A 21,954-nucleotide genomic window follows, 5' to 3' on the forward strand; every position below is an offset into this window, starting at 1 on the left:
CCTTAAGCATAGATAGCATTGTGCCATACCTGTGTGATCACCCAGATAAAAGCTAACACAGTGCTCTCTCTATATAGTAGGCTTTAATTTTACTAAATGAGTTTTTTTCTAGTCAATATGCAAAGATAAAGTTCACATAAATTCAGTATTCACACTTTATAATAAGCAAAGTTGCCAGTCATTGAAAACAATATCCACAGCTATCCCAGAAACAATAATCTCATTAATTAAAAGTCTGAAAATTTCATTCTGACAATAGATCAAAATTGAAAAAAAGACCACCAGTAAAATTACCTTAGTATATAATGTGCACCCTCTCCAGCCCCCAGGGAGAAACCTAATCTTTGGTGTCTTTAAGAACATTTAAAAATTGTAAGTAGAATTAGCTACACTATAGCAAAGTTAAATCATTCAAAACTTCCTGATCTTTAGTCACACAAAATATGCAAATTACATGTACATATAGATACCAAAATATGTAAGATTATATTTTATTCCTTAGAATAAAAATATCTTCCTACTTATTAATTAGCTAAACAGCCTATTTTTTTCTGTAACACTCTTACAAATATAATTTACTATTTAAGCTTGTTTGCTGCCTATTATTACACTGGCAAAAACAATTTTAATTAAGATTGTATCACTGGGGTGCCTGGGTGACTCAGTCAAACATCCGACTCTTGATTTCGGCTCAGGTCGTGATCTCTCAGCTCATGTGATCAAGCCCCAGGTCAGGCTCTGCACTGACAGTTCGGAGCCTGTTTGGAATTCTCTCTCTCCTCTCCCTCTGCCCTCTCTTCTGTGCACACGCTCGCTCTCTCTCAAAATAAACTTAAGAAAAATAATAAACATGTGGCCTCCTAATGACATAATTAAAAAAAGATTACATCACTCTGCAGTACTTTTTAGGATCACAGGTAACACATTTTGGTGATTCATTTAATAACATTCATATAAATCTTAAAATTACTAATCATATTATTATATCCCCACAAAAATGTCAAGGCCCTAAAATTATTTTTTCAATATATTTGAGAGAGATTGAGAGGGAGACAGAGACAGAATGAGAATCCCATGCAGGCCTCACACTGTCAGCGTGGAGCCGAATGCAGGGCTCGAATCCACATACGATGAGATCATGACCTAAGCTGAAACCAAGAGTCAGACACTCAACAAACTGAGCCACCCAGGAGCCCTGAGGCCCTAAAATAATTTTACATACACTCATGTTTGCTTCTAAATGAATAAATAGGGGGGTGCCTGGGTGACCCAGTCAGTTAAGCATCGGCTCAGGTCATGATCTTGCAGTCTGTGGGTTAGAAACCCACGTCGGGCTCTGTGCTGACAGCTCAGACCCTGAAGCCTGCTTTGGATTCTGTGTCTCCCCCTCTTTCTCTGCCCTTCCCCCACTTGCACTCTGTGTCTCTCTCAAAAATAAATAAACATTAAAAAACTTATTAATGAACAAATATGATACTGAAATGATCACTTTTCATCTTAGAAATGAAGCAAAATTAAAAGATATCATTTTAATTAGCCATCAAAATGAACAGATTTAAAGCCACAATGGTAATATGTATGGGTATTCATTTTCTCAGTTCATAGTTAATTAACTATACTCCACTAAAAATGTAGTACATTTTTACTTAAATTTAAAAAAATTTTTTTTTCAATGTTTTTTATTTATTTTTGGGACAGAGAGAGACAGAGCATGAACGGGGGAGGGGCAGAGAGAGAGGGAGACACAGAATCGGAAGCAGGCTCCAGGCTCCGAGCCATCAGCCCAGAGCCTGACGCGGGGCTCGAACTCACGGACCGCGAGATCGTGACCTGGCTGAAGTCGGACGCTCAACCGACTGCGCCACCCAGGCGCCCCAGTACATTTTTACTTATACACAAAAATACTATCCCAATTATCTATGTTAAAACTGCACATCAGATTGATAAAAATTATAGCTAACACATCTGCAAAAGTACCAGGTGCACCTGCCTCACGTTATACAAATACTGACTTACTTTGTAATTATCCTCTACTTCAGCTAGTGCTAGTTTTATATTTTCAGCAATCTCCACTTGTTCTTTCCATTTCAGTTCCATTTTTGCAAGTTCATCGGCATATTTATTGCATTTTGTTTTCTCATCCTAAATGAAATTAGAATTACCAAAGACTTTTAAAAACACAGATACAGCCATTATCTTTATGAACATATTTAGATATGTACTGAATGTTTCATTTTAACACTAACAATAGAAAAACTGAAATAATGTCAGTAGACAATGGGGAAAATCATTTTAAGTCCATACAATGAAATAGTATATATTTAACAGAACAAAGTAGATCTACACATTAACAAGGAACAAGATACATTAATTTAAAATAGCAAGTTGCAAAAACAAAATATACAGTATAATCTTATTTTTGTTTTAAAAGTTAACACAATCTTCTATGACTCTATATCATGTTGTGTAGAAAAATATAAACAAAATATGAATAGCTCTCATCACTTGGAATCAGGATCATGATGGTACCTTTTACCATTTTTACTCTTTATTTCTATAATGCCTAAGATTTCACAATAAGCATATACAACTTTTGCAAAGAGAGGTAAGAAAAAAGAAAAAAGAATCGTATGATTATAATGACGCTGCTTCCAGATGTAGACAAATAATACTCTGGGATTTCCTAACCAAGATATTATCTAGGTTGACTTCTTATACAATGCTCTTCTCTACAACCAAGAATATTAAAAGAAAGGAGTTACAAACCACGACCAAAGGGTAAATTGGCAATTTCATTTTGAATGTCTTATATTCAAGGTAAAAGTTTAAAAACATGCTCTAAGCAACTTTTTAACAATTAATCCTAGATCAACTTACTATCCATTACCATACCTCACACCACACACAAAAATAAACTTAAAATTGTTAACAGGCCTAAATTTAGTGAAACCTAGGACTATAAAACTTATGGAAGAAAAAATCTTTACAAGTTGGATTATAGGTGTGTGTTTCTTAGAACATAAAAAGCAGAGGGGTGCGTGGGTGGCTCAGTCAGTTGAGCATCTGACTCTTGATTTCAGTTCAGGTCATGATCTCACAGCTCTTGAGTTCAAGCCCCATCAGGCCCTGCACTGACAGCACAGAGCCTACTTGAGATTCTGTCTGCCTCTTTCTGCCCCTTCCCCGCTTGCTATCTCTCAAAATAAGTAAACTTAAAAAAAAAAACATAAAAAGCACAAAACATTAAAGAGCAAATTGATAAATCTGTACTTAATCAAAAGTTTTTCTAAAAACACTGTTAAGGAAATGAAAAGGCAAGTTACAGACTGGGAGAAAATATTTCCCAAACATGTTTCAAAAGACTTCTACCCACAATAAAGCTTACAATTCAGTAATAAAATGAACTCAATGTTTAAAACAGCAAAGATCTGAACTCTCCCAATAAAAAGGAAAATGAACCACCAATAAAAGCAACAACATGGATAAATTTCAAAATAATTATGCTGAAAGAGGACAGGAAAAAAAAAAGAGTATATACCATATGACTGCATTTATACAAACTGTATAAAAGGTAGGCTACAGTGGCAGAAAGCAAGCCAACAGTTTCCTGGGGATGGCAATAGAGGGAGGAATGAGTTCCAAATAGAACTGCTCATTTCAGCAGCACATATACCAAATGGGTACATAAAAACTTTGGCAAGTAATAGAAATGTTATCTTGGCACTATAATATTTTCACAACTGTATATATGGCAAAACTGATCAAACTGCAGATTTTATACAGCTCAAGGCGCCTGGGTGGCTCAGTTGATTAAGTGTCCAACTTCAGCTCAGGTCATGATCTCAGGGTTTGTGGGTTTGAGCCCGCATCAGGCTCTGTGCTAACAGCTCAGAGCCTGGAGCCTGCTTGGGACTCTATGTTTCCCTCTCTCTCTCTGCCCCTCCCCCACTTGAGCTCTGTCTCTCTCAAAAATAAACATTAAAAAACATTTTTTTAAACGAATATAAGCAGTTCATTGGATTTCAACAAATATATGCAGTTTACTGCACCTCAACACAACTTGGAAAATATATGTACCTTGAGGAAGTTTTTGGCTTAGGAACATTCTATCATCCTTTCAGTAATACTGTATGATGACATTTTAAAAAACAGGCATCCTGAATTGTTTCAGACTTGATGAAAAAAGTTTAGTCCCTCATAAACAACTACTTTAACTCAAGGGTAAAACTATTCTCATCGATCCTTCTACAGAAGAAAGGAACAACAACTTTCAGTTTAAAGTTTAAAAGATTAAGTACTATTTAGAAGGCAGTAACAAAATATTTTAATTACTACAGTAACATTGAACTAATGTATGAACATTATTCTATAGTTCTAAATATCTCTTTCCTCTCTACATGCACAGAAAAATACACACACTCACAAAAAATTAAAAAATCACAAACACAAAACGCCTTTGCCTCCCTTCTCCAAATCAGGTATAAATGAGAAGCATTTTCCCTCTGTCCTTGAAATACTCCAGGAGTGAATGCTACCAAGACAGTTGTAAAACTGAAATGTATGAAGAATACAGTTTTAAAATAGTCACAATAAGTAACACCATAAAAGCAATAGCTCATTTGGTTAACATTCTCTTTTCCCACTTTATAATTCTGGTCAATTTAAGATGTGGTAAAATTCTTTGCTATTAATACAGGGAATATAAAAAGAGCACTTCCCTTTATCAAGTTCTATACAGCCTCAGTTAATCACTTGCCCATTATCAAGAAAGGACACTAATGATGTTAGGATAATTTTACATACAGGCCTATGTGTGCAGGTACACAGAACAACCCCTCTCATCATCTCAAAAGTGAAACTCAATACCAGTATATGGATACGAAAAAGAAACCCCAAGATTTATAAATAAATATAAATATAAATGTAAATATAAATATAAATATTAGGTAAGCTAAGCCATTATATCTGATAAATCTCACACTTAACAAGAGAGCCAGCTTACCTGCAAGAGTTGTTTACATTTATTGTATTTTTCTGTTTTGTCAGCAATTTCTTTGGTCATTTCACAGACTTGTCCCTTTGTTACAATGTCAGAATCTGTCTCAGCTATTACAAGACAGAAAATAATATTAAAAATTATCTTGCCCCCATATTGTCTTCCTGTTCAAAATAACTTAAAGGTCAGTATACTGTGAGATACAATAAATGGAACAATGAAGGAGAGAAATATCTACTTAAAAACATCTAATCATACACTAAATAAAGATAGTATAAACTCTACATGAGATTTTTTAAAATGTCAGTCCGGCCAGAAACAAGATCACATTCAGTAATGAAAAGTGATTTTTTTAATCAGCTAAAAATAGTTCTTAAATGGCATGCTTGTTCTCTTCATGTAACTGAATACACAGGATAAACAGAAAGCCATACTCTGAGAAAGCACTTTAAATTATTTTTCTAGTCCTTCATTACTATTCAGTGAGTATTAAGTAACTTACACAACACCACTCTACATACTACAAAAAGTGTAAATAAATGGAAGTCAGGATCCTGTTATATAGTGGCTGAACCTGATTAAATATTTAATAGCATGGGAAATTTACAATACATTTAAAAAATCTAAAACAGCAATTACCCCAAACACTACATTAGGAAATGTATTTTTATATACTTGAGTGCTGACTTCCATTATCGTCAATCTTTAACATAAAGTGAAAAAAAGAAATTAGGACAAGTGAAAACCTAGACTTAATTCAAACTGTCATGTTAATACATTCACCAGATCTTCCTAATCTATTCTAGAAGTTAATAAACTAATAAAAATTTAACTTGCCCACCAATAGGTATACTAACCACATAGTACCCGGGTCAAAAAAAATTAAATAAAAAAAAAAAAGGGAGAGAAACATAAATAGAACAGGAGATTAATCCCCACTCCACCCCCTGCAACAGAACTATACAACTGAATTACCATAAATGCCTCGAGATTCCACAGATTTAGTGGAATATTAATTAAAAATTCAATTATTGGCTTCTATCCTATAGCCTAACTGCTATAACCATTTAAGCTTACAAACTCCAGCTCATTTAATACTTATGAATATTCTCATGAAGATAAATACTAGTTCACACTCATTTTATGTATTTCACATGTAAGACTTTCTTACTATTAAGCCCCTTACTTTATCTTTGCCTTAATCCTCTCATAAGAATTTTCAGAAGCTCCCTAAGACTCACACACTTGGAATAAGGCAGTATAAATAAGCATCAATACTCATCGAGGCAGGACACTACACAAAATGGCTAAAAGATTTTTACCTGTAGAAGGCTTTACATCTATATTAGAGGCAGTAGTAGCTGGGTCTGTGTTTATTGAAGCATCATTCACTTTTTGCTGATTTCCGATTTTCTTTGTTAAGACACTGGTGCTATTGGCCTATTCAAAATGTAACAACAAACTGTTATATGAGTTATATTTCCTTCCTTCAGTAATTGTCACATAAAGAAAATCTGAGAAGTCTACAAAGCTGCTATTGTGTCTTAAAGACCAGCAAAGACTAAAGGTAACACCCATCACTTTACTAACTGACCTAAAAGTTACAACAGACAAAAACTTTATTTTGGTTTTCCTTGCCAAATGATCAAACTACTACCAAAGCAAGCCAATCACAGAAATCTCATAAGTCATCTACTACAAAGTCATAATAGACTTACAGGCCTCAACCAAAACCCATACATGTGGGTCATACTTAAAGTATATTTTTTCACAAAAGCATTCCTAGCTTACCACATGCATTTCTGGGTAAATATCATCTGTATCAATACAGTATACAAATAAAAGTCTTTATAGCAAATTTTGTTTGCAGAGAGAACTTGGTATCATTTTCAACCGCAGGTTTTAAATGTGTTTCTTTACTTCCAGCATTCCATTACATAGCAAACCTTATATTTAAGTACAATTTAAGGACCCACATTAAAACACACACCAAGGGGCACCTGGATGGCTCAGTTAAGCATCCAACTCTTAAATCAGCCTTGGGTCACGATCCCAAGGTCATGGGATTGAGCCCCACAGCAGGCTCTGCACGAAGCGTGGCACCTGCTTGAGATAGTCTGTCTCTCTCCTCCATCCCCACCAATGGCACATGCAGCATGCCCTCTCAAATAAATAAATCACACACCAAAACAGAAACAATTTCTTTGTTTTCATTAAATCTGCTTACCCTCTCAGATGGAATACAAAATAATTAGCTACATTAACTCTTCCTAATCTAGTGGCTATGAGTAGGATGGAAGAACCCAATAATGACAACGAGAAACCATCTTTGACTCTGAGGATAACCAACAGTGAACCCCACTGAGGACAGGCATCAGTCACAGGAGGGATTCAATATGTACAGAGCTTTTAAGCGAAGACATTTAACAAGAACTTAGAGGGAAACGGTCAAGAAAGAGGGCCTTCCCTCCCTGTTTTCCCCTGCTGCTGCCCTTGCTTCCTTTCTTGGGTTTCCAGCACATAAAAATTTCAAATTTAAACATATATCATTACAAACATTAGGCCAATCACTTCAATTCATGCAGAGATAAATTATATTCAAAAGGTTGATATTTAGAGTATTATAAATTTGGGGGTGCCAGGCTGGGTCAGTCAGAAGAGTACACAACTCTTGACGTTGAGGTTGTTGAGTTTGAGCCCCGTGTGGGGTGTAGACGTTAGTTAAATAAATAAAACTTTAGACTACTATAAATTTGATTTGTAAACAAAAATACTGATAAAGGAACTATTCGGTAAGAATTCAATTGTCCTTACTGATTGGTCTGAAAGTTTGTTTATTTGTTTTTGGAGCCTCTGGCATTCCTTGAATTTTTCTTTATAATGATCTGCTGCCATTTGAAGACGAAGTTTCAAATCTTCAACTTCTCTTCTCAGTTCGTGTTCTAGTGTATCAGACTTTTCCTATGAGAAAAATAAAAGATAAAAATCTCCTATCTCACATGTAATAGTAAATCCCAACTTCCTTTTCACTTTTTTCTTTCTGGCTTCTAGTTTTTATTTGTTTTGGAGTTTGGGCAACAGAGCCACATTAGCTCCTAATAAATCTAGCTTTATATTCTTAGGACTAAGGTTCATTAAAAAAACTAAAGAAGAACAATTCCCCTCCTGAGGAATAAGTATTACCCTGTTAAATAACCATAATACCACTTTATGAAGCTAATAAATAAAAAATTCCAAACAAAGCAATATATACCTGACATCAGAAAGTTTAATAACAGAGCAGTTCTTACTAACCACTAAGCATTTGCCTACTTAAGTTTTTCTTAAAGTTTACATTAATTTCAACCCAGGAAGTTACAATGACTAAACAAAATGAATGGAAATTTAAATTTCTGTGATCAGGAATCTGACCTTATTCTGACATAACCCAATCTATTTTGTAAGTTCTAGTGAGCTTTTGATCAAAATGGAAATTCAAAATTAGCCCACTTTACCTGGTCTTTTTTCACAGCATTTAGTTTAAGTTCTGCCACTGCATCAGCTAACTGCTTTTTTACTTTCTCATTTTCCAAGCGTGCAGTATGCAGATCTGCCATTGTTTTATCTCTCACATTTACAGCATCACTAAGTTCTTTAGCCAGAAAGACAATTTCCTGCCGAGTTGCCTGAACCTGTTCCTCTGCTTTACGAAGTTGCTCCTTTAAAAGAAAAGTATCTTCCTGAAGAAAAGCAGATAAATACGTTAGCAACGAAACCATTAAAGTAAAAACAGTAGCAGAAACAAGTTTTACTCATATTTCAACAGATCAAAGTTTTAAACTAAACACTGGTTTTCTACTCATGACTTAAATAAAATACAGAAGTCTATTAAAAAAACTTATGATAGGACTTTGTGTTAGAATCCCCAGATAACAATCCAATGCACTCAGTATCTCTACCACATTAAACACATGTAAACTTAAGTTGATAAGTCAAGCAACATGCCCAATATTTAAATTCCTGGTTAAAAAGAAATTTGAATGAAAGTTCCTGTCCCCCAAAATCTCTAACAGCTAGAACTACTTACTGACTCACACTTTTTATGATTACCAATAAAAATAATTTCAAAAACTTCTCTGTAATTACAAAAATTTTGGTTAAGTTTCCTATTAACTAACAGAAAACATATCCGATATAATATTCATATACCATATCGTTATGAAACCACAGGGCAGATTTAAAACTTAGTTCTAAAAATAAAACATTTGATACACAAATATCAAAGTTGAGACAATGGGAAGATAAAAAAGTAATCAGCCCCTCTTACCTAACCTAAAAGTATCTTAAAAAGTTAAAATTACTGTTAAGAAAAAAAAAAAAAAAAAAGAAAAAAAGTTTAAATTGCCATAATAAAATTATTTCCTTTAATATTATGAGCCCACCACATCTAGTTTATTCAAGTTTCCTATTTTTTATCTTTGTACTACAAATAATATGAACTGAGAAAAAGTGCAATCCATTCTTGGTTTTTAAATTGTTAGCTCCTGGGGCGCATGGGTGGTTCAGTTCGTTAACCATTCAACTTCGGTTCAGGTCATGATCTCCCAGTTCGTGAATTCGAGCCCTGCATCAGGGTCTCTGCTGTCAGCACAGAGCCGACTTCAGATCCTCTGTCTCCCTCTCACTCTGCCCCTACCACACTCACATGTGCGCGCGCGCGCGCTCTCTCTCTCTCTCTCAAAATAAATAAACATTTTTAAAAAACTGTTAGCTCCTTAGAAGGAAATATAAAGGATTATGTACACTGAGGTGAAGAAAATATTTGTAGATACAACATTAACAGATCTAACTATGTAAATATCATCAGCAAAAGAGCAACAATAAAACTAGAAGAAAATGTTTGGAATATAAAATTATTTTCTAATCAGCATTTTTTTCAAATCAAAAAACTCTAATCACAAAAAAACCCAAAAAATTGGAGAAAGGCATAACCATGAAATTTTTAAAAATTGTTTATTTTTGAGAGACAGAGCATGAGCAGGAGAGGGGCAGAGAGGGAGACACAGAATGGGAAGCAGGCTCTGAGCTGGGAGCACAGGGCCCGACGCAGGGCTCAAACACATGACCATGAAGACAACGACCTGAGCTGAAGTCAGACACCTAACTAAGCCATCCAGGCACCCCTACCGTGAAATTTTTTTTAAAAGACAGAAATGGCCATTATGCATACAAAAAAAAAAAAAAAAATACTCCACTCATCAACAATCAAATAAAGAAGTTAAAACAAACATCAATTTCTTTCAATTAACAAAGATTAAAAAACAGGAATACTCCAATATTCAGATGACTTTAGGGAAATTAGCAAATTCATGAACGGTTAGGCTTATGTACATGTAGCTGGTGTAGTTTTTCACCAGATTTTTATAACATTCATCAACACCTTGAAAAAGCACACAGGTTTTGATCTAGCAATTTTATTTTTATGAGTTTCCAAGAAAATTAATAAAAGGTATGGACATTAAATTTAGCTTTACAGGGATTCGGTACAATATTAAAATAATGAAAAATTATTTAAAACTGAGACTATCTGAGAATTTATTATAAATTCTATTATATATCCTTCACACGATGGAAGTCTGTGCTACCATCACAAACACTAGTAAATACAAATGCTGGGGTATTAATTTTTTTGAAAAGCAATTTGAAAATAACTAATTTTTTTTGATATATACACGTGCCTAGATATTTGTACAAGGATGATGTTTGCATAAGCGGCATGCTTATAAAAGCTAAGGACTGTACACAACTAAAAAACAATTACATACACAGCTATTAAACGAGGAATACTATACAGCTATTATAGTGAATGAGAAAGATCTATATGCGTACTCATACAAGATGTCCAGATTTTCCATTAAAAAAAATTTTTTAAGAGGTTTTGGAACACTGTTATAAATATTCTAATTTTTTATAAAATGTAAATTTTAGGGGTGCCTGGGTGGCTCATTCGGTTAAGCGGCCAACTTCAGCTCAGGTCATGATCTCATGGTTCATGAGAAATAAATATAAAGCTCTTTATATATCCAAAAAAAAAAAAAAAAGTAAATCAATGATTAATTAGGACTGGGGGGAGGGGGAGAAGCAAATGAGAATATGGAGTAACTGCTAATGGGTACAGTTTCTTTGGGGGGGGTAATAAAAATATTCCTAAATTTACTGCAGTATTAGTTGTATAACTCTGTGAATACACTGAAAACCATTAAACTACACATTTTAAATGACAAAAAAACTGCAAAAAAGTACGTATATAGCATGGCACCTATTTTTTTTTTAAGAGTGTGTATGTATGCACATGCTTATTTTTGCAAAAAGAGAAGGATAAACTAAAAACTAATGGGAAATCTTTACATATGTGTATATGTAAAAAAAAAAAAGGTTTTTTTAGGGAAGAGACAGTAAATATTTTTGTAATTATTTTCACTTTTGAATGATGCAACTATTTAACATATTCAAAACACAAGACTCAATCAAAAGATTTAAAGAATAGGGGCGCCTGGGTGGCTCTGTCAGCTAGGCATCTGACTTCAGCTCAGGTCATGATCTCTGGTCTGTTGAGTTTGAGGCCCACGTTGGGCTCTGTGCTGACAGCATGGGGCTTGGAGCCTGCTTCCGATTCTGCGTGTCCCTTTCTCTCTGCCCCTCCCCAGCTCTGCTTACTCTCTCTCTCAAAAATAAACATTAAAAAAAAAAAACTATTTAAGAAAGAATACCTACTATTAAGTGTAAAAGAAAAATTTTTAAGTGACCATTTTGTAATCATTAATTTAATAATAACTGATGTAGGTGAGGATCATTAAGGGATCAAAAATACTGGGTGAAAAGCTATTGGCATTACAGGATGTTACCTTAATCTCAAAGTATTACCCTACATATTACTCAATAATCACAAAGAGGGGGAAAGCACCCATATAATGAATTCAGGCAGACACAACTTTAAACAAATGATTAATATTACATCAACATTATGTGACATTTGGTATTGCTGCAAAATCATGTACAAGACATCATCTATTTAGGCTTTTTCTTGCCAAAAATGTATGACCTAAATCTAGCTTTGAGGAAACAATAAATAAATCTAGATTACAAACCATCTTCTCAGACAAGCCTGAATTCTTCAAAAATATCAGTATCATAAAAGGTGTATAGGGACCCTATTCTAGATTAGAGCAAAGAACACAACAATAATCAAATGAATGTGTGGATCTTTACCACCAGGTCAAGAAATTGTAAAGGTTATATATAAATATATGGGGGGGGGGGAGGGGAGTGGCGGCGGCCCCTGGGTGGCTCAGTCAGTTAAGCATCTGACTCTCAGTTTTGGCTCAGGTCATGATCTCATGGTTTCTTGAGTTCTAGCCCTATGTCAGGCTCTGTGCTGACAGTGCGGAATCTGCTTGGGATTCTCTCTCTCCCCTCTCCCTGTCCTCCTCTCTCTGCCTCTCCCCTACTCATGCTCTCTGTGTCTCTGTTACAAGTTTTAAATAAACGCTTTATAAAAAATATATACTTGGGATAATTTGATTATACTAAAACTGTATTATGAATGAGTATTATCAACGTTAAATTTCTTAGGTATGATCATGGTTTTATGGTTATACAGAATAATGAACCACAACTGTAGATAGGGAATACATGCTAAAATATCTAGGGTGTGATATCATAATGCCTGCAACTGACTTCAAATGACTCAGAGGGAAAAAAAGGTCATACAAATGGGGAGATAAAGATGGCAAAATATTTGAGGATACATGTTTTCGTTGTTCTGTTCTTCCAACTTCTCTGTAAAACTGAACTTTTTCAAAAGAAAAGGTTGGGAAAAGGGAAGATTAAAAATAAAAAAACAAAGAATATTGCATACATTTAATAGACACAGGTTTTACAATCTTCAAACACGTATCACAAAAATACTTACCTTACTTGAAGTTGTAAGCAAGAATGTCCTTTGCAGATTTTCCTTTTCAGCCAAACAGAACTGCAGCCTGCCAATCTCTTCTTTAAAATGAGTAATCATGCTTTCTTTATTCCCATCTAAATTCTTTAGAGTCTGGACCTCTGACACAAGCTTGGTATTTTCTATTTCGGTATTCTTCAAATGTACCTGTTAACAGTGCTTGAAAATGTCAAGAATATCCTAACTCCATAACCTAAATTACTCAAATTTCAAAATACCACTGTTTAGCCCAAATATGATCAAGTGATGGGAAGACCTACTAGACCAGGAGTCAGGAGACCCAAGTTGTACCAAATAACTAGCTAATATGTGGGAACAGAACATAACCTTTCTAAGATTTTTTGTTGTTGTAAATTTTCCATAGAGATTATATCTAAGGTCTAACAATATTACCTCATCTCTGAAGTTTTCTCCTTTGATTAATGTTTTGGTTTTTTTTTCCGATTCATGCTTTTTTTTTTTTTTTTTAAAGATTTTTAAGTTCTCTTTAAAAATGCAAATCAATTTGGTTGCTGTTGGGGGAACAAATTATTGTTATATAGTCAGATACAAAGGTATGGCGAGATTCTGGAAAACTAAAGGGGTACATTCAAGAACATCTTAAGCAATTCAATTTCTGACTGGTGAGAAGTACTGTCATTTACTTCCTGTGTGCCTAAAAATATATTTGATTCATTAACTCAACTATATTAATTTTCCCAGGAACTTTGGCAGCAGTTTGCCCATTAACAGATGCACAAGTCAAATTCCATAACTGAAATTATAAAGAGTATATAGATATCTAGTTTTCACTATAAAGAGTATCTTGCTTTGGTTAAGAGTACCAGAGAGAAATGAATTGACATACTTTTCACACTTGACTCTAAATGTGTGACTAATGAAACACTAATTCCTGCTCACAAGGATGGAAAAAACTCCAGGGGTCTCTGGGTGGCTCAGTCAGTTGAGTGTCCAACTCTTGGTTTTGGCTCAGGTCACGATCTCGCTCACAGTTCATGGGACCAACCTCCACATCGGGTTCTGTGCTGACAGCACAGAGCCTGCTTGGGATGTTCTGTCTCTCTCTGCCCCTCCCCACTGCTCTCTCTCAAAGTAAATAAACGTTAAAAAAATAATAAAAATAGCAAAGAATTCCAGATTCTCTGAAGATGTCACCAGCCAAGACCTTTGCAGCATCACTTTAGAAACACTATCTAATTTTCGTAATTACCAGCTCAAGTGTTTTATCAATTCCTCTAAATTCTGATAGGACAGGGATGGGTCATATGATCTAATGGGGGCTGAGGAGAGAGACAAAAGTAATCTCTCTGGTTATTTTTATAAACAATATGGAAAGGAAAGCATGTTTCTGAGGTTAAAAGTAGAACACGATGTCTTATCACACTAAATGGAGACTCCTTTCCATAAAAAAGAAAAATCACAAAACAAAAGTCTCTAAGGAAGAGTTTTACTTCCAGTTTTGGGGAAACACACAAATGAAATACTGTTTGGAATGCTGGGAGGTTGGGGCAGAGTGTATTCAAATGAAGAGTTCAAAGTCACTTTGATCCCTACTGATAATGCTTACAGAAAACTGGAGATATTATCACACTATAAAAGAATAAATCCCCAAAACACCTCATTCTTTCTCTTCCTTCCAGATACGAAGTCTTTTAGCAAAGGACTTGTCATTCAGGTGTAAAACAGACACAGAAAGTGAAAAAAAGCACAAGACCTAAGGGAGAAATAATTTAGAGCTGTAAAGGAAAAATAAATTTTGGATTTGCCCTAAAATGTGCTTACCAATCCTCTACAAACACCACAAGTCCTATTCTAATAACAGAAAGAAAAGAAAGGCAGTGTGAAAAATGACCATTTTAAGGATAGGTCTTTTCTCTTTCCAATAACTTGTCCTGGTTATTATTCACTACACCTCTTCACCATCACTGGTTTACTTAGGATCTTCCCAAACCCTTCCCAATACTAACTAGTCTGCCTTCAGAATTCATTTTATTACTGAACTGAAGTGACTGAAGACATAGACATTGTATTTCTCTTATTATCTCCCACTGTGCTAACAAGAAAACGACACGGAAAGCACTTTATCCACAGAGAAATAATGCTCAGGTCTTTTCCTGGCAAAAAACCTGAAATCCTCTCAGTGAAATTCACAGTGACATTGAGTAAAAAATTATGAGATGCCAGATTTTCACTTTGTTAAAAAATGCTTTGTAACTTTAAAAGTTTAAGCTGCATTTTTGGAGAGTGTTTGCAAAAACACTACGTCAACAGTAACCCAACTACATCAATTTCTCTAGGTATCTGTATTTCCCTTTTTCACAAAATCTTGTTCAAAAAGCAAACATTACTTTGAGATATATATTCTTAAAGGGTCAAATCATAAAACCACCTACAAGTGAATCATCACTATTTTTCTTCCTGTTTTGAGAGTGACACACATGCACACACACACGCTCTGGGGATAAGCTATTCAAGAAATAAAATGAGTATAATCCATGGCATGTAAAACGTCCCCATCCATGCTCTCTGCTCTAAGTTGCATGGTGGATTCAATATTTTTTTTTATTTTTATCTTCCTAAAAAAAAAAAACAAACAAAAAAAACCCAACAACAAACCACCACCACCACCACAAATAAAAAGGAAAAAACCACTGGCAATACAAATCATATTCCAGTTTCTACGTGCAAATTGTAGGTCTCAAATACTAAATATATACGCACAGGTGTAGGGTTTTCTCTAATCAAATATATACCACAATACATAAGCAAGCCCTTTTCTAATCTAATCAAGAGACTGAATCTCTCCAAATAATACTGACTTAACTCAAAAAGTTCTTGAAATTCCTCATCTGGAACTGCCTTCAAGAACTGCTGAGCACCTGGGTGGCTCAGTCGGTTGAGCTGACTTCAGCTAAGGTCATGATCTCGAGGCTCGTGAATTCGAGCCCTCCGTCGGGCTCTGGGCTGATAGCTCAGAGCCTGGAGTCTGCTTGTTCTTCTGTGTCTCCCTCTCTCTCTACCCCAACCCAGTCGCATTCTGTCTCTCTCTCAAAAATAAGCAAACATTAAAAAAAAAAAAAAAAAAAAAACTGCTAAGATAAGAACACTTAAGATAAACATGTCTCAATTTACATCCACAACATTATTGGTATTTAGGCTAACCATTCTATTTCAGAATCATTTAAAAATGAACAATTTCAAAAGGTAATGATCTGTCAGATTTCTTAAATTATTTTTTAACGTTTATTTATTTTTTTTTTTTTAATTTTTTTTTTTAACGTTTATTTATTTTTGAGACAGAGAGAGACAGAGCATGAACGGGGGAGGGGCAGAGAGAGAGGGAGACACAGAATCTGAAACAGGCTCCAGGCTCTGAGCTGTCAGCACAGAGCCCGATGCGGGGCTCGAACCAACGGACCGTGAGATCATGACCTGAGCCGAAGTCGGACGCTTAACCGACCGAGCCACCCAGGCGCCCCAAACGTTTATTTATTTTTGAGATGGAGACTGACAGATCATGAGCGGGGGAGGGGCAGAGAGAGGGAGACACAGAATCCAAAACAGGTTTCAGGCTCCAAGCTGTCATCACAGAGCCTGATGTGGGGCTCAAACTCACAGACCACACGATCATGACTGAGTGGAAGTCGGACACTTAACTGAGCCACTCAGGCACCCCAGAAAGATTATTTTTTAAAATGACATTCTCTGAAGATTATTCTAAAAGTCAAACTCTGAAACATAATGATCATCACAGAAATAAGTTAATGTTCTAAGATTTATATGTTCTTAAAGGGGAAAACAATTAGGTTTTATAAATTCTAATAAATAAGTATCTTGTTATAGTATTAAATCTCTGACTTATCATGTATTACCTGCTAAGCAACTAAAATACCAGCAAATTCCCTGAAAACTTTTAGGGACTATACACCATGGGGTAGTCTTTAAAGGTCCCCAAATCCTTTGATACTTCCTCTCTGCAAGAAGTGGAACTTAACTCCCTTCTCCTTGAGTGTTGACTGTACCAAGTGACTTGTCTTTAATGAATAAGACAAAGTAGAAGCACCAACATACAACTTCACTGGCTACGTCACCAGTGCACTGGGACCTCCTCCTTGCTCTCTCTTGGATAGATCACTCCAAGGGAAACGGACTGCCATGTTGTGAAAACATTCAAGCAGCCACTGAGGAGGCCACACAGCAAGAAACTGAAGGACATCCTGCGAAAAGTCATTTGCATGAGCCACCCTGACAGATCCTCTGGTTCCAATCAAGCCTTTAAGCTGACTGCAGCCCTTACCAACATCCTAACTGCAACTGACCAGGAGACCCTGAGCCAGAACCACGTAGCTAAGCTGCTACCAAATCCCTAACCACTAAGTTTTGGGATCACTTGTTACACAGCAAGAGATAATGAATAGAAATGGAAAGAATAAACTACCTTATAAAGTTCCTTCTCATCCTTTTCGGTCTTCAATTGACATTCCAGTTGTTCTCTTTCATACTGTGTCTTCCTGAGTTTATCCTTTAAACTGAATTAAAGTTAACATTAATACAGACCCAAAAAAAACCTTCTTTAAAACATTTTTGGAACATAAAGTTATTTTTTAAAACCATCAGAAATACCTGTCTAATTCAGTTTCTTTTTCGATCGCTTTATGTGTCACTGACACAATATCTTCCTCAAGCTGGAGAGCTTTGGACGTAGCATCATTGTATCTCTTCTTAAACTCTTCATTTTCCGTTCTTAAACTTTGTGATACTTCAACAAGACCCTTAGAAACAACAAGGAGTATTTTGGGAAACGTAATTTCTATGACAAATTTGCAAATCTTTAAGAAATCTGTGTATTCTTAAATTGTTAATCCCACATTTGTCCCCTCTAAAGTTTATAAACTAGATTAAAAACTAAACCTGAAACTGAAATATACATTCAACTTTTTATACACCAAATGAAACAATTATTAATTTCCTTTCCAGACTTCTCAACCACCAATTGTTGATTTCACAAACTTCTCCACCAGAGGGCAGGCAACAAAAAATGAGAGAAAACATTTTAAACTGGTCACTTTCATTTTTGACATCCTGCTTTTCAATGCTACTCCAGTGACACATCAGGTTTCAAATGATACTACCAAGGTTAACAACTTATTACAGCACAGATCGCTAAGTGCCACTGATAATTATACCAAAGCACTAAGTTAAGATACATGTCTAAAGCAAGGTTCCTAATGATCCTGACACTGTGGCTCAGAGGCCTGAACAAACACTCAAAGAAACTGAAATACAAAAGTAGTAAATGCAATTAAAAAAAAAAAAAAATACTTCTATTTAAAATAGAATATTCCACTTTGGACAAATAATTTAAAAGTTTAAAAAAATTTTAACACATCAAGACATTTAACTTATAAGAACTTGGTCAAGCTCCTCGCTAAGCCCAATTTATGTCTGTAAAATGAAGATAATAAAGCCTTTTCTCCCTCACTCTATAAAATCATGAGAATCAAATGTATCAGTGCATTTGAAAGTACTGTTATGGAAAACTATACCTCAAAGAACTGATAAATTAAAACAAACTGGTTTTGTTAAAAAACACTTTTAAAACTTTCCACATATAAAAGTACCACCCATCTAGGCAACAGCAGAAGCTAAAGGAAAGCACCAGTCTTACAATTTAAATGTAACAAATGTTATACAGTATTTACAAACAACTTTTTCATAAAGTCAGCCAAATTTTTTTACTTATAAGGGAAATACCACTTTAAATATATCACTAAAATATAAAAATTGCTCCAGCCCCATACTGGGTGTAGAGATTACTTAAGAATATGAAAATTGCTATGTTGCATCTTCATTAAAAAGCTCATCACAATAATGGTCAGATACACTCTCTTGGTTTTATTTTTGCTCAAAGCAAATGTTTGTTTACTGAATCTGCAACATTAACTAAAGACTGTCATACAAAAAAAACTAAATGCTTGTCTGATTCCAATGACCACAGAAAGCAAATAATATTTATTCCCTCTGCTGTAAACTGCTGTCAATATCCAAGGATTCTTGCAAAATCTGACACATTTTTCATTTATTTGTCTTGCTCATTTATAAAGATAGCCAGAGAGGTTTCTAATAGCTGTGTTTTGTTTTCTTTTTTTTAATTTTGTATTGCTGGTTTTACCAAATGCTCTTTTTGCACAGTAAATAGCTTACAGATTTAATCTAGGTATTTCTTCCTAAAACAAGGATTAGATTGCCTAGAAGCAAAAACTAGTTTCTGAATCTGTAACTAATGAAGTTCTATATCAGGTAAACAGCATTCTAAAAAATGTATGGGCCAAGAATCAGAAGATTCATAAGCAACTAAATGCAAAATATTAACTAACTGCTTTACCTATGAGCTAAGTTAAGTCTACAGTGAGTCACAAATTAATTCTAATGTAACTTGAAGAGTCTTAGCGTCTTTCTCCAGTACCCATTAAAGCACCTAATAGCTTCTCAGCATCCATACGGATTTTCTAATGGCATGAAAATGCTTGAGATTCTTTTTCAGGCCTCTAGTTCCCATGTCTGAGTGAAGCACATAGCATCTCAATATGGCTAGGTCCTTCTTAGCATGAAAATGACATTAAAGTCTGTGGTAGTACACACAAACTAAAACTCCTGCTTTCTTTCAAAAACCAACTTTTTAAAAAAGAATTTAGAACACAATCTTTGAAAAGCACTTGAAATTTAAGATAAATATTCAGTCAATATTTGCAAATCATGCCCCAAAACATAATTCTAATATTAAAGTAAAACTTAAACAGATTAAGTCTGCTACACTGTGTACCAAGATAAGAACAATTACAACAATGGAGGCAAAAGGAGATTAAGGGATTTGGACATTTCAAATTCATGTAGCCGACTTCATCCCCTCCTCTGAGATTAAAGAATCTCTGCTACCACGAACCACTATTAGCAATTCCTTCAAGTCAACTCTCAAATACGAACCAGATAAAAATAAATAAATAAGTAAGCCAGCCACTTAGGTGGCTAAGCACGCACTAAAAAAATCTGAAGCAACAGAACATACTTATTCTCATGTTTAAAAAAACACCAAATTCTGATTACAAATGAATACAATCTGAAAAAAAACAGATATAATATTAGGACAACTGGGGTGCCTGGGTAGCTCAGTGGGTTGAGCAACCGACTCTTAATTTTGGCTCGGGTCATGATCTCACCATCATGGGATCGAGTCCAACATAAGTCTCCAGACTGAGCTTGGGGCCTGCTTGGGATTCTCGCTCCCTCTCTGCCTCTCTTCCCCCCTCAAAATAAATAAATATTACCCTGGACAACTATTTCGAAAAAGTATTCTGGATTCAAATGTATACAGTGGTAAAATTTAGTAAATTAGTACCTGAATGCTCTAAACAGCAAATTATTGGCAAATGGATTATGTTATTGGGGCCCTTGGGTGGCTCAGTTGGTTAAGCATCTGACTTCAGCTCAGGTGTTGATCTCAAGGTTCATGAGTTTGAGCCCCACATCAGGCTCTGCAAGGACAGCAGGCAGCCTGCTTTGGATTCTCTTTTCTCTTTCTCTCTCTCACCCTTCCCCCACTTATGCTCTCTCTCTCAAAAATAAACATTTTAAAGGATTATGTTTTTTATGGAAATTGTTAGATTTTAAAATGAACCTTACTCATCTGACTTAATCTGGCTTTTCTCAAACACTCTGCTTCCTGAAATCAACTAAAACACTGAGCTATATACAGTTATCTACATAGAATATAAGTGCATCTTCTCTGGTTTCTAGAAACATACCAAAGATATAATTAACAATGTTCAATAACATCTTCACGGCATTAAAATGACAGGATAAAAGGCAAAATAAATAATAATTAGGCAATTCCTCTTTCATTAACACTGCCCCCATAAATACAACCTGTTCAGGTTACAGTTGGGTTATTTGTTTTTGTAAACTAATCTGAAATAAGTTATTTTAGCATGTTTATTTCAGTTTATTTTTTATTTTTGTTTTAGAGAGAGTGCTAGCAGGGGAGAAGGGCAGAGGAGAGAGAGAATCTTAAGCAGGCTCCATGCTAAGCTCAGAGCCCAACAGAGGGCTCAATCCCATGACCCTGGGATCATGACCTGAGCCAAAATCAAGAGTCAATGCCCAACCGACTGAGCCACCTAGGCGCCCTTCAGTTTATTTTAGATCTCTGAATTAAAATATCTTTAAAAGTTAAAAATTCATATAATCTCTTCAGTAACAAATTTATCTTGAGAAAAACTTATACTTTATTTGAGCAGCAACAACAAATTCACTTAAAAAAATCTGCATCAAGAATAACTATTCTTCTTTTCCAAGAAGACTACTTCTGTCGAAAATCTGCTAAGAGCAAATACACTTATATTCTACCTTTATAATACCAGCTTCAAAGGATTAAATTTTTTGGTTAGAGCTAAAAGGGAAGCTAGCCTACAAATAAATTTATTGTTTAAGTTATTTCCTGAACACGTATACATTCCACAGACAAGTAATTTTTAATTTTTTTAACATTTTTTGAGAGACAATATTTTATTTTTTGAGAGCTCAAAATTTTTTGAGCAGGGGAGCGGCAGAGAGAGAGGGACACACAGAATCTGAAGCAGGCCCCAGGCTCTGAGCTGTCAGCACAGAGCCCAATGCGGGGCCTAAACCCACAAACGCAAGATCATAACCTAAGCCGAACTCAGACACTCAACTGACTGAGCCAACCGGGCACCCCATCCACAGATGGGGTGTAATTAGATTTTTAAATTAGATTTCATGTGTATTTATTAATAAGGGAATATGAAAAAAAAAAATAGGACAGTATAATTTTACTTACAGTGTCTTTTAACGAAACTGAATGATTTCTGTGTATTCCATTATAATGCTTGTTACACATGGATATGTAACATATTTACACACAGATCAACGGAACAGAATCAAGAAAAGAGAA

The 21,954-nt window shown here is 35.1% G+C and overlaps 1 protein-coding gene across 2 annotated transcripts in view; it reads right to left on the reverse strand.

Annotated features, from left to right (window-relative positions):
* TAX1BP1 (Tax1 binding protein 1) overlaps positions 1-21,954 on the reverse strand; it is a 90,051-nt gene that overhangs the window by 30,901 nt on the left and 37,196 nt on the right. For both annotated transcript variants that reach the window (XM_058724744.1, XM_058724743.1), the window contains exons 6-13: positions 17,610-17,758; positions 17,425-17,515; positions 12,948-13,133; positions 8,491-8,715; positions 7,811-7,957; positions 6,319-6,436; positions 5,003-5,106; positions 2,017-2,142 (exon numbers count right to left, since the gene is read on the reverse strand). In XM_058724744.1, the coding sequence (XP_058580727.1) occupies positions 2,017-2,142; positions 5,003-5,106; positions 6,319-6,436; positions 7,811-7,957; positions 8,491-8,715; positions 12,948-13,133; positions 17,425-17,515; positions 17,610-17,758 (1,146 nt within the window). The remainder of the gene's footprint in view (positions 1-2,016; positions 2,143-5,002; positions 5,107-6,318; positions 6,437-7,810; positions 7,958-8,490; positions 8,716-12,947; positions 13,134-17,424; positions 17,516-17,609; positions 17,759-21,954) is intronic.

Source organism: Neofelis nebulosa, chromosome 4 (genome assembly GCF_028018385.1).
Source record: "Neofelis nebulosa isolate mNeoNeb1 chromosome 4, mNeoNeb1.pri, whole genome shotgun sequence".
NCBI lineage: Eukaryota > Metazoa > Chordata > Mammalia > Carnivora > Felidae > Neofelis > Neofelis nebulosa.